Raw genomic sequence first — 15,226 nt, 5'->3', positions numbered from 1 at the left:
GAGCAACAAATAGCATCGCGAAACGCGAGATCAATTGAGATTCGACTACTTCGACGGCCTGCTATTTTAATTTCTTCTTTCCTCGGCCTATCTACTCGGACGGGATCGTGTGCTCGCTTGCCGGGACACCGGCGCGCCACTGGTAATTCGACGCGACATGCTCGCTGGGCGGGTGCTTCTGGCCGGGCTGGCCGTAAAAGTTCTCGCGGTAGGTGCCGCCGGGGACGGCGTAGTCGTCCCAGAAGAGCCCGCGCTTGCGCAGCTCGGGCAGCAGCAGCTCGATGATGTCCTTGAACGACTGCGGGAAGAGCGCGTACGCCTGTGAAAATCGGTACTTAGCTACAATTCGCTTGTGAAGAGAAGAGGGAAAAAAAACTCACGAAGTTGAACCCATCAACATCCGCCTCGGCAACCCACGTCTCGAGCCCGTCGGCGACCTGCCCCGCGGTGCCGACCAGGATCGGCCCGTTGCCGCCAATGCTAACATGTTCGGCGACGGTGTGCTTGGTCCACTTGGAGCCGGCGGGGATGAAGCGGGCGTAGGCCTGGACGGTCGACTTGACGGCGTTGCTCTCGACCTCGCGCAGCTCCTCGTCGTCGCCGTAGGCGGCGAGGTCGATGCCGGTCCAGCCGCCGAACAGCGCGAGCGCGCCCTCGGTTGACGCGTGTCCCCGGTACTCGGCCAGCTTGGCGCGCGCCTCGGCCTCGGTGCGCCCTAGGATGGGCGTCACCAGCGCGAGCACCTTGATGCTGCGCGGGTCGCGGCCGTGCGCGTTGGCCGCCAGCGCCCGGATCTCGGCGATGCTGCCCGCGCACACCTGCGGCGCGTGCGCCGACACGAAGATGGCCTCGGCGTGCTGCGCCGCGAACACCTTGCCCGCCTTCGACGTGCCCGCCTGCAGGAGCAGGGGCGTCCGCTGCGGGCTCGGCTGCGTGATGGCCGGCCCCGGCACCGTGAAGAAGCGTCCCGTGTGGTTGATGGGCCGCACCAGCTCCGGCGCCGTGTAGATGCCCGCCTTGCGGTCCAGCTGTACTGCGTCGTCGCGCCACGACGACTGGAAGAGTTTGTACATGACCTTGATGTACTCTTCCGCCAGGGCATATCTGTCGTCATGCTGGCGGTAGTCAACAGTTAATTAGCAGGCGAGTCGTTGCCAGGTGCGAGGTAAGTTGGTCCTGCTTACAGGCAGTTGCTCGGACCGTCCGAGGTTCTTCGCAGCGGAGTCTAGATAACTTGTCACAATCTTGGCCGTGTCAGTTAAAAGGACCTAACTCGGAATAGTTGCGGCAACTCACATTCCATCCAAGCCTAGCGGAGAAAGTCAGCGACACTCGTTTCAACGATCGGAGAGCGAACTGCTTACCTTCCCTTGGTGAGGTGATCAACCGTCGACAGCCTCCGGGCCAAGTGGTACGGCTGCTCGTAGGTGGTCGACACGGTGACGCCAAAGCCGATCGACTTTGTGGCGGCGGCCATAGCGGGCACGACAGACAGCGGCTCGTTGACGGGCCATTGCGCGCCAGATCTGACGGCGGGATCCAGAGACTGTGAGTACACGTCGTATCCTCCCAGCACGTCGGCGATGAAGATGCCGTGGAATTTCGCGTCCTCTAGGAGCTTCGCGAGCTCGATCCAGTGGTCGACGTCGTTGAATCTCCACGACTGGTCCTCCGGGTGCCGCCACAGTCCCGGCGACTGGTGGCCGCTGCCTGCAGGGTCGGAAGGATGATTAGTCGCTCTCTTTCATTGGGTCGCTCGTAGGTCGCCCGTGATTAGTCTGCCGCCTTTCGGCGTTAAGATGCACCCCGGGCCCTCGCCCGACCAGACCCTTGCCCGACCGAGGTAAGCCACGAAACTCGGAGAGCGACGCTTACACATTTCAACAAACGCATTGATTATGAGCCGCTTCTTTGGCCGTGTCTCGTCATTGACATTTTGAGACGCCATGGTCACCGGATAGCGGCTGCACTGCAGTTGTCTTGTTTGTTCGGAGTGGGGGTAGTAATGGCCGTCAGGGGTGAAGTTGGTGTGTAGACGGTTTGAATGGTGTTCGGTTCGGGCCACGACCCAAAGGCCGCCGCCTCAAGTAGGCAAGGGGATTAACGGCGGCGGGGTCCTCTCGTCTTCGGCACAGTCTTTCCGTCTAGTCGGCAGCTCGCAGCGCTGGTCTGCCGAGTCCGAGCCTCGGGGGGGGGGGGGATTGTTTGGCGATGGCGTGATTAACGTGGGGATGTGCTCATCAACGCCGGACCCTCGCCAAGCATTTCCCACCCTCGAGGCCCCGATGCGGAACAAGCACCCGCTACTCGGGTCCAGAGACGAGGCAGCGTCGCACTGAAATAAAAGCCAACACCATCCCCGATGATCGGGCGGTGGATCTACGGTATCTCCGATACGAAGTAGGCCCAGACACACCCCTGGGTGGGGGGCCCAGCAGCCATGTCGATGCGTCTGAGCAGCAGTGAGTAGTCTGCACTTAGTGTTCCTGCGGGCCTGGGGTCGTGTGCTGGCCAGTAGATTCCAATGAGCCGGAATGGCTCGAGATGGCGCAATGCGTGCCTGATTTGTAATTGGAACCCCGTGGGGACGGGTATGTGGCAACGAGCTGACCTGCTTTGCAACGCACCGCACCGCACTGCAGCACATCCAACGTAGGTATGTAGCAGTTGGTGCCGCCGCCCCGTCCATCCCGGAGCGTCAAGAGCGAACGTACGGCCGGCCAAATCTGTCGTTGGAGTGAGTGCAAACTACCCACCCTCTTCGCACTCAGGACCGCTCGGCCCCTGTTTCGCTGCCAGGCTTATAACCTCAAGGCCGCCTCAATATCGGGCCCAGTGTTACGCACATATACGCAGTACGCACGCCCACACCACCATGAGCGGCCTTTCTTTTTTTCGGCGCATGTCGTTGCACAGGCTCCGCAAGTCATCCACGAGCTCTCACACAGACCAGCCGTCCCCCGTCGACATCCTCGCCCCAGTCGACGATGAGCCGCTCTTCACCCCAGAGACACAGACGGTGCTGCTGCTGCACGCCGCCAAGCAGCCCTACCAGCTGACCGACAGCTACCCGGTGCCCCAGCTGCAGGGAGACCGCGAAGTCCTCGTGAGGGTGCAGGCCATTGGACTGAACCCAATTGACTGGAAGGCACCGTGAGTGCACGCCCCGAAGCTCCATCATGGCCGTGTCCATCTAACCGGGCGGCCCAGGGACTTCAACTTCGCATTACCAGAGCTTCCCTACATATCCGGGAGGGAGCTGGCGGGAGAGGTGGTCCAGACGTCGACGCGTCCGTCGCGGCTTAGATCCAGAGACAAGGTACGTACTACGTTGTTGTCCGAGCCTTCCGTCTCGCATGTCCTGCATCTAAAACCCCGCCCAGGTCCTAGTAATATCCACAGACTACCGGGACCTCCGCAAGGCCGCGTACCAGGAATACGTGGTAGCGTTCGACTACAACATCGTGCGGCTGCCGCCGAGCCTCTCGGTAGAGGAGGGCTCGACGCTCGGCGTCGCGTTTGTGGCCGCCGCGCTGGCGCTGGGCGTGTGCATGGGCGTCGATTTCTCGGGCGTGCTGGACGGCCCGGATCTCTTCAGCCTGATTCGCCAAGTCGATCCCGAGGCTGTCGCCAGCGACATTCGCAGCGAGTGCCTCGACGGGATCCAGAGCCACGAGCGAGCTAAGGCCGGCGACTGGCTCGCCATCTGGGGTGGTACGAAAAGCTCAGATCCACTCAACTGAGGGCACAGCTAACAAGCACCACAGGCTCGTCGACGTCGGCAAACCTGACCATCCAGCTGGCGCGGCTCGTGGGCATCAAGACAGTCGTCGTGGTCGACAAGGCGAAGCACGGCCTGCGGCTTGCCAATCATACGGTCCTCCGGCCCGACCTGCTCGTCGACAGCCACAGCCCGGAGCGGGCCGTCGCCATCATCCGCGGCAACCTGCCAGGCCAAGTGCGGTTCGGCATCGACACGCGCGGCCGCGACACGGCGACGAGCCTACTACAAGCGCTGTCACCAAGCAACCTAGCCAGCACGCTGCCGATATCCTCGGCCACAACAAAACCCCCCGCCGCCACCGCCGCCAGCGACGGCTCACCGCCCGTAACCCCGCCGGCAACGCCGCACGCGTCGACGCTGCTGTCAGCGCACCTGATCGGGCTCACCGGCCTTCCCAAGCCGCCGCCGCCTGAGGGCACCCTCTTCCACACGGTGCCCATCAAGCTGTTCCACGAGCTGTCGGCCGTCGGCGACGCCCTCGCCACCTGGCTCGAGCGCCTGCTCGCCAGCGGCCTTGTCGCGCCGCCCGAGATCATCGACGTCGAGCACGGCCTCGCCAGCGTCAACGGCGCGCTCGACAGGATGCGCAAGGGTGAGATTAGTGGCGGGAAACTTGTTGTTAAGGTTGCCGCGTGAGATACGGGGGTCCAGTCAGCGACGAGGGGGTGGGCTGTTGGCTTGGTTGCATAAGGCCGAGATTAGCGAGCTCGTCACCAACTTGATGGCATGCCAGATGGAAGAACAGTTGGCGGTGAGGGAGGCGGATGGCGGGTTGAGGGCCTGGTTGCGCAAACGAATTAGCGACGGGTGCTATTTTCCCGTCGCTGAATAGAAATTTAAATAGCAGCATATTATAAAGCCAAAGAAAGCTTCTTAATGAGTTAGCCCATTGTACCTATTATTCGAAGGTCCAGGCCCTCCGTCAATCTGGTTTGCCTCGTCGCCGCCGTGCCAGAGCGTAACAGTGCCTCCTTCGGCCAGCGCGGCCTGGTAGATCTCGTCGAGAGTGCGATTCTCAGCTGCCAAAGTGGAATTTAAACCTAGCGTTGTCTCGTACGCCAGGATCTGGCTGACGGTCAATGAGGCAACGGCTACGGCTTTAATGCAGTACATTGTAAAGTGACTCGGAGTGTTTGAGGTAGTTGATTGATATGTCGTGTTATTTCGTAGAACAAAGTGTGATATATTACAGCCTTTTTTAACTTGGCAGTTTATTAAAGAGAATATAAGTGACTCAATTACAACATGAAAACTCCACTAATAGTTAATAGAAATTAGTTGTAAGCAAATCTAAGCAACACATAATCGCGTACCTTGGTCATCTTTGACCTGGGTTTTGTGAGGGCAGTAAAGACGTAATACAACAGTATCAGGTGGCTCACCCAATGCTCGCGCCAGCGCCAGGGTCAGGGTCATGTTCAGCCGCCGTGGTATTGCACCTAAGGCTTGGTACAGAAGGAATCGTGAATTCCAAATTCCAAACCCGCCCCTAGGTCTTGATTAAGATACTTCATCGGGGCTCCCACCCTGTCGTTACTTACACCCATCAATCCACAATAGCAGCTGTTATTGTGGATGCCTTTTTTCTGGCGGTAAAGTTGGTATCTTGCATTGCAAGTCTTGGTTTTACTGCCAAAAAGCCGTCAGTTGATGATGACATGATAAGGTAGGGCCCCGATGAATTTCCTTACTTGAGTACCTCTTAATTACATCTTTCGTATTTCATAGAGTAGGAGGAGTAGTCAGTGAAGAGCCACACTAGCTGTGTTAGAAATACTCACATTACTGTCAACCTTGTTACCTGGGTATGGTTGGTACCGCCCCTGGCTTGGTCCATGTGAAACTGAGTGGGAGCGCATCAAATGTTTGCTCCAAAAGGCGCGCGTTCAATTCCATCTCATCAATCCAACAAAAAGTCCCCCCGCCCGTGCGTTCCAGGCTGCAGTCAGAAAGTCTAGGAAAAGGCCACTTTGCCAATGGCGGTTGCACTCCAATTATCCTCTCTCGCTCCTCTTGCACCAACTCGTCAGCAACTCCTTCGCTAGCACAACACTTCGAGGAAACCAGAAACATCAAGAGAACTTTCACCTGCGCGTACCACGCCATCCTCCATTTAAGTCTTTCCCCTTCTTTCATTAGCACTCCCTTTCATTCTGGGAACTCAAGCCCGGGCCGCCAACTCGCCCGAGCTCGCTCGATTCTCAACCCTCCCTTCTCTCTCTTCATGCGCACACAATTGTTTACAGTTTCTCCAGACCATCGTCCCTCCCGCACTGCTAACCGCATTCCCAAGTCTCTTTCCACCAAAAGAATAATGGTAAGCACCAACTCCGACAGCGCTCCTCCCGCGACCGCATCCACAGGCACGGCTGCTGGCGTAGACGGCGCCACCGCGAACCGGATAAGCGCCTTCCGACTCAGGTCCAGCGACCAGTCCGCGGCCGTTCTAGGCTCGGAATCGAAGGGCAACTTCTGGCTCTGGGATGCGCAGTCGGTTTTCGACCTGACGCACCCGCCGACACGGACCTCGGAGCCAGTCCAGCCGCGGCTCACGCTGCAGTGCGCGCTGACCCCCGTGGCCATCGACCCAGCCAAGACTGCTTTGGTCATCATTGACATGCAGAATTACAATATGTCCAGCGCGCTAGGCAACCATGTCCAGGCCTACCGCGACGACGAGGCCAACATCCTCGCGCACGCCCTCCCCGCTGCCCGTCACGCCGGAATCTAGGTCATCTGGTCGACCTGGGGCCTAGCCGACACAAAGCTAGAGCAGATAGACCCCAGCGTCCTGCAGACGTTTAGCTAGCACTCAGTGCAGCTCGACACCCCTCCCCGGCACCGCGGCCAGGCGAGGGCGTGCACAACGACGGCGAGAAGATGAGCAAGAAGGGGCTCGGTAACGCTGGCGAATGGCGCAAAGGTTGGTGGCGGTGGCGTTCTGGTGCAGGGTACATGGAACGCGGAGCTGCACGGCCCGCTGGCTCAGCAGTTCGCGGCCGGCCAGCTCGTGTAGCACCGCCCCGACGTGCGCTTCCACAAGAACCGCAATTCGGGCCTCTGCGATAAGTCGTCGCCGGTACTGGCGCAGTTCCTCGCCCGCCAGGGCATCCGCACGCTGCTGTTCGCGGGCCTCTGCGTCATGGGCACGCTGCAGGATGCAAGTCTCAAGGGCTTCGATTGCATCCTGCTCAAGGACGGCTGCGGTACCAACAGACCCAGTTCGCCTAGCTGAGCGGTGAGTACAACTGTCTCCGGAGCTGGAGGTTCCTCTCCAGCTGCAAGAATTTGGCGGCTGCGGCGGGCATCCTGCGAGAGTGAGGTTGGAAATGGATGGGCGGGTGTACCTTGTACAGTACATGGCCTAGATACGTACCTCGTAAAAGCAAACTTGAATCTAATTGAGCGACCTAATTTAATAGGTGGAGGTTAGGCGGCCAGGAGTGTACGACAAGTGGCGGGTCGGCCGTATCACGAAGAACGATCCACACGCCGCTCTCATTCCAGCAATCAAGAGAGGATCGGCAAAGGGGGAGGGGGGAAATCGGCAACGCCAAACACAACCTTTAATTCTTGAGATGAAGCTATTCGTAGGCCAATTGCCGAGTTGACTGCAAGACCCGGGCGACTGGCCTAGGTACGTAGTCCGTCTGAAAAAGCGAGCGAGCCATTGAACTTGGCCTTTTTAACTGTAGAATTCTGATTTTCGTTAGGCTACTGGCTTGGCGCAGTGGCCAAATGTACCTTTTTAGCGTGCCTACAGTCTGGAAAACTTTTCCTATAGCCCGAGTAGATAGTCCTATTCTGAAAGAAGTTGCTCGTCAGATCGTAGCTGTTGTATACAGAAGAGTTGGAATTGGTAAATCTTCTTTTTACACCGCCTGAACGGGAATTAAGCTATTTCGTTTGGAAATTTAGATTCCTTCCCCGTGACATCAGTGGTTACTTTGAAGGTTAAAAAGTAGACCTTCGAATGGGGTTTACGGCTTCGGAGACAACTCGTCTTCGCTCAAATCACAGACTCTTTTCCGGGGAAAAGATTCGAGCCCACTTTGACCCATATACAAAGCCAAAGCGCGCTAGCGCCACGGAAAAGAGGCCGTGCTTGCAGAGATAAAATTAATACACGAGAAAGCCGTACTCGTCAGGGCTACAACGCCCTAACCAAGTCGCAAGCCCTTGGTCAGGCCCAGTGATTCGCAAAGTCCATTGATTCGCAAACAACATGTTGGTACTTTGCGCACCACCAAATTAACCAAGAAGTCAAAGTTTCCCCTCTAGACCCCTCTTTTTCCTTGGCATAACCAACCAATCAGGACCGACGCCATATGTAATAACCCTAAAGCGTATAGTTAACCCTAAGAAAAGGATTTGCTAATCACTGGGCCTGACCAACTCGCAAGCTCCTTGGTCAGGGCGTTTTTTTAGCCCTGACAGAGTAGGCTTTCGTTGGTAGTGACGCACCCGCCCTCGGAACAGAGGTTGTGCATGTAGAGATAAGACCCTTTTAGCTTTTTACTAAGCCACCAAATAAATTTTCCAACAACCTAACTGACTGGAACCAACTGGGCATATAAAGGAAGGTGGGCGATTCCCGTCTCTTCTTTTCTCTATCCCACTTGGCACTTAATTAGCATCCTAATTTTCGTGTGTACTTTATCGAATTCGCAGTACCACAATAACTTACATTCAATATGGACAATCATATTGAGCATATCACGACTGCGAGACCTATATCTCAGCTTGAGAGAATTGGCTACGGCTCCTGTGGGACCGTCTGGGCCGATGCGTTCGAGGATGTCGATATAGACGCGCAACACTCAGCCATCGCGTTGAAGCGAGGAGACGGCCTTCCAGATCGATCGATCTCCAACAAAAATCATATTCATCAACAGATTCTATCAGCGATCCAGATGCACGGTAACAACCTATCATTCTTCTGCGTCAATATTCCGTCAGCCATCGAATTTCTGCCTCCTCAATCCGACAAATGGAAGACGATTCTTCCGCGGCTTCCCACAGGGTTTATGGCGTGTGAAGCACTTGTCAGCGAACGCATCTTGCCAATGCCCCGTCAAACTCGTCGTCTCCTAGTACAAAGATATTGGAATGGAGATGTTGACTCGGTAGTCAATGATAAACGAAACGAGCACTGCCTCATCCGCCCGTACCTTGGCCGTCGCCGGCAAGGAGCGCGACAAAGTCGCCTGCAATCGATTAGCCTTCGCAATTATCCCCTTTACGCCGACCAGATCGAAGAACTGGGCCTTCCGATTGACGAGTACACGTCGGCAATGGCAGATACATTGGCATTTCTCCTCTGGACCGTGAGGGTTGATGCTAACGATGTCGAGTTCATTCTCGCCCGCCCCCGAACCTCAGCAATTGCAACCATTGAGTCGCATTCACGGAACACAAGACCAGCGCCGGGCCCGAGCGTTGGAACGGCGGAGCTCGCTACGGGAATTCTCGGTTCTCATGCTATGTGGCTCCTCGATTTCGACTGTTGTAAGGAGCTCGACATGAACGAGACCGGTGTCAACGTCGCTGCCCAGCGGTTTTGGCGAAATGATCCATTCTACCCCAACCCAAACTGCAAATGTCCCGAGGACGAAAGGCTCTGGGCATTGTTTAAGGACAGGTTTCTTAGATCTAGTAGATCAATTCTGGAAGGAGAGTGTGAAGCAATTCAGGAGCTGCCAGAGCTATTAATAGCAAGGATTGTGGAGACAATAGGTGTTTATTCTAAAGGCACCTAGATGGCAAACATGTTGCACGCGATCGAAGTTGACAGCGCATTGAATTTTCTGCTCAATAGGTCTAAAAGTACAGAAAAGAACGCTTCCTTATACTCATGGAGAGAGGGCAAGGGAGGCGTTGTAATCAGCCCGAAAGAGGGCATTCCGAATGAAATGAGGACATTCCGAGTCAAGAATGAAGGAAATAACAAAGAATGAAGGAAGCTCAGAGGCATGTCAACCAGGGCCTGTCCAATTCCATGAAAAGTGGGTCAATTCCAGACGATAGAACACGAAATACTCGTAATTAAAGAGCTTTGGTCAGGGCACCCTAAGATGGTCTTGCCAGCCCCGGGTATTCCGCGGATCCAAATTGAACGCGAACCACCCTCCAGCCAAGCCTTCCACTGGTCCAAGCGAAGTACCCAATCCCCTGTTCCGATCTCGTAGCGATCGCAGGCCTGGTGATGCAATGTAGACGGGTCTGTTGCGTGGAGCCATTCGTAGATTTCCTGTCTTTGCATTTCTTTCTTCAAGGATTAACCAATTAAGAAACCATTGAGTGGCGGACTTGCACTTTTATCACTCTCACCTGTCAAAGCGGCAAAGATTGCCTTGGTATCCCGAACGGACTCCGTGGTCAAAGCTGAACTGATCGTGTCCTTGTACTGCTTCAGCTCGCCCAGCAGTTTCTTTGCCTTTCTCTCCTTAAAAGGCCAGGCCGAGGCCGCCAACCTGACATTTATTCTTCTCCCTTTCGCCTGGGTGTCGGGGGACGGGACATCCGTGTTTTCAATGTCGGGGAGGAGCGCATCGAGTTCGGAGATGGTTTTGCTGCATCCTTTGATGGTGTCGGTCAAGTTGTGCAGCGTCCTCTCTTGTCACTGCATTCTAAGAGAAAGCTGAGGTTGCCTAGCACGGCTTCGGTAGCAGAGGTTTCGATGAGAATGCGTTGAAGTTCGTGCGGAGCATCGCGGACAGACGGGATGTACTTCTTCAAGACTTTGATAACCTTCCCCGTGGCGTCAATGATTGAAAGGACGCTGATTGGGCCCATCTTTGGGCATCCGTACCAACATGGATGTTTTGGAATGGATAGCCCGGCTGTGTTCAAAGAGGACCAAAACTCGGAAGATGGTTCGTACTCTCAGCGAAGCACACTAGCTACTCTAGGACTACTCGAGGACGGAAAGACGACTGGAAGTGGGAGCCACAAGAAGATCCAAAGGCTAGAAAGGGGCAAAAAATCGAATGAAACAGGTGACAAGAACGCGAGGACTTCAGGGACCAAGGACTACGGGCGCGACCCAAAATAACATATGAGACCTCGGCGGATCCCAATATCGAACGTTGTGTCGAAAAAGGCGAAGCACCAGTGCGGTATCACATCATAACTTGACTCTGTATTGCTTTGCACAGCACAAGCCTCTCACTACCAGCCAGGTTCCGGGGATACACCGAAACCAGACCCGAGATCGCCAAGGGGCTTGATGTAGTACACGAATATATACACGGGACGCTGCAGAAGACGAGGGGACACGAAAACCAAAACCAAAACAAGAGAGAAAAAAGCTAAGAAAGACACCGCTCGCCCCTCCCACCCCCACCCACCCACCACCGTTCCGCTACCTCCGTGTCATGTCAATGTCGTAGTTAGAATGCGTACCTTGTCTACCTATTATTCCTCCCTAGGCCCCCAGATACACCGATTAGTTACCCCATTCCAGACACAACTTTATAATCCCCTTTCCTCCCCCACGAAAGAAAAACAGAAGGAAAAGCCGCGCGGCAGACAGCTAATTAGTTAGTATTTGTAATACCGCGACTCGTTAAAGACGTGGTAAAAGTGGCCTCGGACGCCCTTGCCGTTGAACAAAGCGGGGAAGCGCCAACCCGGAGGGACGTCCGACTCCGAAGCTTTCTTGTCTCGCTGCTTAGGCGAGGCTACCCAGACGCGGGCGCTGTCATCGCCTGGGTGGGGAACGACGAACTTGGCGGCCTGCAGCTCGGTGTCGGTGATGGTGCTACGACTCACGCGGGCGTAGCCTGTGCGGCGCAGGCCCTTGTACAGGATGTATTCGCACCAGCGGTCCCAGTCAGAAGGGTCCACGTCGTGCATGCCGCTGGTCTCGGAGACGTATGTGTTGTAGTTGCCCTTGAGCGGGTTTGTGACAAGGTAGGACAGCAGGACGCTCGGGCGCGGCGAGCTACCCATCAGGTTGGCGAGGTACTCGGACTGCAGACGGCGGTCCTCTTCATCCTCTTCCTGCCCCGAGTGGAATACGAAGATGTCTACGAGTGTGCCATAAACATCCAGCGTCGCGTGGATGACGGGCGCCAACTCGCCGACGGGGCTTGGGAGCAGGTGATGCGTCGAGTTGAGGATGGGGAACTTGGACAGAAGCGCCGCGCCCCATGTGTGCTTGTTGGGCCCCGGGCCGTAGTCGACGTACATTCCAAGATCCTCGGCAAGGAACTGCGTCGTGTCGCGGTTGCCCATAATGACGCGCTGCAGGTCCGATTCGAGCAAACCGACAACATCAATTTCCAACTCCTTGATGAGGTCACGCATCCGATACTCTGAAGACCACATGTCGTTGTCCAGAGAGAAATGAATGGTCCAGATACCAGCTGTGAAAAGCCGGTCCTCGGCGTGATACGGTTTATAGTCGTTGGTAGGGAAGCGGAGGTAGTTTGCGCCGAGGAACAAAATATTGAGAAGACCGAGGATGCCAACGTGGTACTTCCTATGGCCGGAAGCGCCAAGGCGGCGACGGATATTTGCCTTGCCAGCACTCGCCTGTTCCGAGATCAGATCAAAGACACCGGCTCCGATGAAGAACATCGTGGTGATCATAATCCAATCGGTATGTTCGCGGACTAGAGGCCCGCCAGGGACAAAAGCATATGCAACGACCCAGACATGGAAGAGAACTAGAAAGTTGTAGATAAAGAAGCCGAGACCAAAAACGGTGGCAGGGTTCTTCTTGGAGGCGTTCGCGATCAAAGGCACCGAAATAGCCGTTAGATAAGTCGCCAAGGCCAAGGCTCCATAATAGCCAAACCACTGTTGGTAAAGGGTGAGCACGGCGGCGCCAATGGAGCCAACCCCGAACGCCGTCCAGGTAGCGACGAGCCCAGGCCTGAAGGTCCCAATCACCAAGCCACTTGTCATGGCAGCAATGGTGAACCAGGCATGGACGTTCGACACCGGGCCGCGGATCGGGTACCCGTCCCAAACCCAAAGGATCATGGTGCTAGTGTCGGACAACAAGGAATGCAGGGCGAAGAACAAACCACCAATACCGAAAGCAGAAAGCACTGCCGAGCCGCTCTTCTTCTCAACAGCATTTTCAGCCTGCAGAGACGCCCATCGGGTGAACCGCAGAGCCGCAAAGAAGGCCAGAGCAAGGCCAGTGGCATTCCAGCCACCGTTATCGCCGTGCATAATGGGCCATATGGGATTGTTGGTGTACCAAGCAAATTTGGCAACGGACGACATGACCAGACCGACCATCCACGCGAGAATGCGAGCTTCTAGTCTGGCGGGATGGACCGAGTCGGAAAACCAGGTCGCAGCCCACGCAAGGCAGCCTATTGAGACGCCGAAGCTGACAATGAAAAGCCGAATGGCTGGGTTGACTACCAGGTACGCCAGCAGACCGGTTAGGGAAAGGAGATGGAACACGCGCTGGTTGCTGATAACAAAGGAGCGTATGGACTTTACCCCCAGCAGAGCAGGACTGATGGTCGACATGACGAATGCTTCGTAGCCCGAGATGCCCATGTGCCATAGTGGAAAGTCTGTACATGTTTGGTTAGTTCAGTCGAGAGAAGACAAAAAAATGGCCGACTTACACCAGACAACGACGCCCAAACTGGTCAAGACGGACCAAAAAACGAACTAAACCTCATTAGACCAATTATCCGCTGGTGGATGCGGGTCGGACAATACATACGCCATGATACGCATCAGCCGCAATATCGAGGGCGTTGCCAAGCCTGAAGCCTGCCGAAAATACGCCTAGTGCGGCGCTCTCTTTCCTATTATAACGTCAACCTCTCTCTCATTCGTCGGCGGCGTGGGGGAACAGAGAGAAACCGGGGAAGCAAAAGATAGGGTAGGGCGGAACAGCTTACTCTTTCTCAGGCACGGCAGCAGAGACGGAGGACTTGTTGGAGCTATTGACAAACAGTTTTAGAACCTGACTTCGTGGTCTCATTGTAACACCGTCTAGATACGTACAAGCCCACGGCCTCTGTGCACTGTGCACGGAGGCTAGGGCTATCTTGGAAGCCATGTCACGTACCCCTTGTTCGCTCCATTGACATCCCGGATAACCAGTTCGAAGGTGCTGAAGTCCAGCGCCGTCACGGCATCGAAGGCAACGTCAAACAGGATCAGCGACCACTCAAAAAAGGCGTATGTGGTATATGCTGAAATAGGGGCATGTTAGCGCGCCCAAACGTCGCAAGCAACTACCGACGGCGGGACGGAATGGTCAATCCTACCTCCCGGGACCCGGTGGACCTTGTGTTGGATAAAAAAGTAGACCAACGGCAACAAAGTGCTAAAGAATGCACCGGCAAGGTATTTCCTGTACTTGATCGCTTTCGCGTTGGGAGGGCTAAGCGCGAGACAGCCGGCGGTCCAAGGAATGGTAAACACGAGGTACGAGATCATCAGGATGTCGTGCCAGTCATGGTCGTCGGTCGACGTGATGTATGTCCACCCCCCGCACGTTAGCGTCCGAATGAGGCCGGCAATGGCAACGGCCTTTGGGAGTGTCCGCCCAGGCCTCGCTGTCAGGAGATACCACAGTCCGACGAGCGCAAATCTCGGGCCTGGCAGACATCATACAGTCAGTGCCGCATATTGTTGGGCGCGGATAGAGAGGAACAGAGCAGATATCGCACCTGACGTGATGGCAATAAAGAGCATGAAGATGGACCGCTCGGGGTACCGATCGCCAATAGTCGCGGAGACAGAAGGGAACCACTCCTCGGGGTAGCCATACCACTCGTTTTGCACGATCTTGTGAAAGTGGAGCGAGACGCCGACGATGAGGGCGCTCAGGAAAGCGGCTTTCGCACTGGAAGTTAGCACTCTGGCTCTACAGTAGACTCGTCTGACAATGCTATAATCCGGTCGATCCCAGCATGGGTGTTGCGCGGCAGACGAGAAACTCACCATATGCAACGGCGGTATGCGTCCAGCTAACCCATTGGCCTCCAAAAGATAGCAGGACGGTGCCCGTTTCCTTGTCCTTGTACCGTGATGCCATGGCGCTCTCGCACGCTGGCTGTGTTGGCGCTCTCTGCGATGATGCGCCTTAAGTTTGAGCGTGCCGGAAATTAGCACCGGAGAGTATCTGCCGAGGTCACCAATGTCTGGATATAAGAGAAAGACATAGCAGCCTGGAATCGTTGGTTGCGAGCAGCGGCGACTAACCGGTCTTTTAAGGCGAAACGAGATGGAAGGGGCACGGGAAAGCAAGTGTGGGATGAAAATGAATGTGAAGACGCAGTGGAACAAACAATACCAATGTCCTCGGCATTCACGCCGCAGCGACTTCCCACACTAAAAACCCACCATGCCTTGGGAATCCCGCCCACATCTCGTCATCCGAGCCGGCCGCCGCTCCCCCCCAAAAGTCCGTGGTTTCCAGGCACCAAGCCACCCGCAAATGGCTTGATTCGCGAA

At 55.8% G+C, this 15,226-nt stretch overlaps 10 protein-coding genes across 10 annotated transcripts; 4 read left to right on the top strand and 6 right to left on the bottom strand.

The window, feature by feature from the left end:
* Positions 1-64: 64 nt before the first annotated feature.
* On the bottom strand, positions 65-2,411 carry B0T26DRAFT_780117 (luciferase-like domain-containing protein). Its single transcript, XM_060446681.1, has 6 exons — positions 1,876-2,411; positions 1,365-1,710; positions 1,297-1,309; positions 1,185-1,244; positions 381-1,115; positions 65-319 (listed from the first exon to the last, which is right to left on the bottom strand). The coding sequence occupies exons 1-6, from the start codon at positions 1,946-1,948 to the stop codon at positions 92-94; spliced, it is 1,455 nt and encodes a 484-aa protein (XP_060293976.1). The 5' UTR covers positions 1,949-2,411; the 3' UTR covers positions 65-91.
* On the bottom strand, positions 1,669-2,782 carry B0T26DRAFT_342943 (uncharacterized protein). Its single transcript, XM_060434490.1, has one exon. The coding sequence runs from the start codon at positions 2,687-2,689 to the stop codon at positions 2,084-2,086; it is 606 nt and encodes a 201-aa protein (XP_060293975.1). The 5' UTR covers positions 2,690-2,782; the 3' UTR covers positions 1,669-2,083.
* Positions 2,783-2,875: 93 nt separating this feature from the next.
* On the top strand, positions 2,876-4,420 carry B0T26DRAFT_650748 (chaperonin 10-like protein; the record flags this gene model as incomplete). The annotated part of the gene is made up of 4 exons (XM_060438210.1): positions 2,876-3,153; positions 3,211-3,319; positions 3,384-3,714; positions 3,768-4,420. The coding sequence occupies 4 exons, from the start codon at positions 2,876-2,878 to the stop codon at positions 4,418-4,420; spliced, it is 1,371 nt and encodes a 456-aa protein (XP_060293974.1).
* Positions 4,421-4,657: 237 nt separating this feature from the next.
* On the bottom strand, positions 4,658-5,200 carry B0T26DRAFT_677083 (uncharacterized protein; the record flags this gene model as incomplete). Its single annotated transcript, XM_060440056.1, has 2 exons — positions 4,658-4,881; positions 5,098-5,200. The coding sequence occupies 2 exons, from the start codon at positions 5,198-5,200 to the stop codon at positions 4,658-4,660; spliced, it is 327 nt and encodes a 108-aa protein (XP_060293973.1).
* An 898-nt stretch (positions 5,201-6,098) lies between these two features.
* On the top strand, positions 6,099-7,019 carry B0T26DRAFT_752857 (Isochorismatase-like protein; the record flags this gene model as incomplete). Its single annotated transcript, XM_060445590.1, has 3 exons — positions 6,099-6,498; positions 6,556-6,572; positions 6,801-7,019. 3 exons carry the CDS (start codon positions 6,099-6,101, stop codon positions 7,017-7,019), a joined length of 636 nt encoding a protein of 211 aa, XP_060293972.1.
* Positions 7,020-8,313: 1,294 nt separating this feature from the next.
* On the top strand, positions 8,314-8,701 carry B0T26DRAFT_856843 (uncharacterized protein; the record flags this gene model as incomplete). The annotated part of the gene is made up of 2 exons (XM_060447701.1): positions 8,314-8,367; positions 8,456-8,701. A coding segment is annotated over exon 2 (222 nt), but the record flags the coding sequence as incomplete, so codon positions are not given.
* B0T26DRAFT_714871 (zinc finger protein-domain-containing protein) lies at positions 8,698-9,536 on the top strand (the record flags this gene model as incomplete). Its single annotated transcript, XM_060442217.1, has 1 exon — positions 8,698-9,536. A coding segment is annotated over one exon (839 nt), but the record flags the coding sequence as incomplete, so codon positions are not given.
* Positions 9,537-9,668: 132 nt separating this feature from the next.
* Positions 9,669-10,162, bottom strand: B0T26DRAFT_342917 (uncharacterized protein). Its single transcript, XM_060434489.1, has 2 exons — positions 10,115-10,162; positions 9,669-10,048 (listed from the first exon to the last, which is right to left on the bottom strand). Exon 2 carries the CDS (start codon positions 10,044-10,046, stop codon positions 9,795-9,797), a length of 252 nt encoding a protein of 83 aa, XP_060293969.1. The 5' UTR covers positions 10,047-10,048; positions 10,115-10,162; the 3' UTR covers positions 9,669-9,794.
* A 5-nt stretch (positions 10,163-10,167) lies between these two features.
* Positions 10,168-10,667, bottom strand: B0T26DRAFT_714869 (uncharacterized protein). The gene has a single exon (XM_060442216.1). It carries the CDS (start codon positions 10,577-10,579, stop codon positions 10,379-10,381), a length of 201 nt encoding a protein of 66 aa, XP_060293968.1. The 5' UTR covers positions 10,580-10,667; the 3' UTR covers positions 10,168-10,378.
* Positions 10,668-11,326: 659 nt separating this feature from the next.
* Positions 11,327-14,807, bottom strand: B0T26DRAFT_677081 (Frag1/DRAM/Sfk1 family-domain-containing protein; the record flags this gene model as incomplete). The annotated part of the gene is made up of 8 exons (XM_060440055.1): positions 11,327-13,326; positions 13,381-13,426; positions 13,482-13,566; positions 13,663-13,704; positions 13,833-13,959; positions 14,035-14,367; positions 14,440-14,607; positions 14,714-14,807. 8 exons carry the CDS (start codon positions 14,805-14,807, stop codon positions 11,327-11,329), a joined length of 2,895 nt encoding a protein of 964 aa, XP_060293967.1.
* Between the last annotated feature and the right edge of the window lie 419 nt (positions 14,808-15,226).

Source organism: Lasiosphaeria miniovina (genome assembly GCF_030549165.1).
Source record: "Lasiosphaeria miniovina strain SMH2392-1A chromosome Unknown B0T26scaffold_5, whole genome shotgun sequence".
Taxonomy (NCBI): Eukaryota; Fungi; Ascomycota; class Sordariomycetes; order Sordariales; family Lasiosphaeriaceae; genus Lasiosphaeria; species Lasiosphaeria miniovina.
The sequence above is the reverse complement of the archived record's forward strand: the minus strand, read 5'-3'. Positions and strand labels throughout refer to the sequence as shown.

Coding starts and splice junctions, on each gene's coding strand:
- B0T26DRAFT_342943 (XM_060434490.1), bottom strand. CDS start 2,689: ATGGACGGGGCGGCGGCACCAACTGCTACATACCTACGTTGGATGTGC.
- B0T26DRAFT_714869 (XM_060442216.1), bottom strand. CDS start 10,579: ATGGGCCCAATCAGCGTCCTTTCAATCATTGACGCCACGGGGAAGGTT.
- B0T26DRAFT_342917 (XM_060434489.1), bottom strand. CDS start 10,046: ATGCAAAGACAGGAAATCTACGAATGGCTCCACGCAACAGACCCGTCT.
- B0T26DRAFT_780117 (XM_060446681.1), bottom strand. CDS start 1,948: ATGGCGTCTCAAAATGTCAATGACGAGACACGGCCAAAGAAGCGGCTC. Junction 1,116..1,184: donor GACGGTCCGAGCAACTGCCT/GTAAGCAGGACC, acceptor GACTACCGCCAG/CATGACGACAGATATGCCCT. Junction 320..380: donor ATGTTGATGGGTTCAACTTC/GTGAGTTTTTTT, acceptor CGATTTTCACAG/GCGTACGCGCTCTTCCCGCA.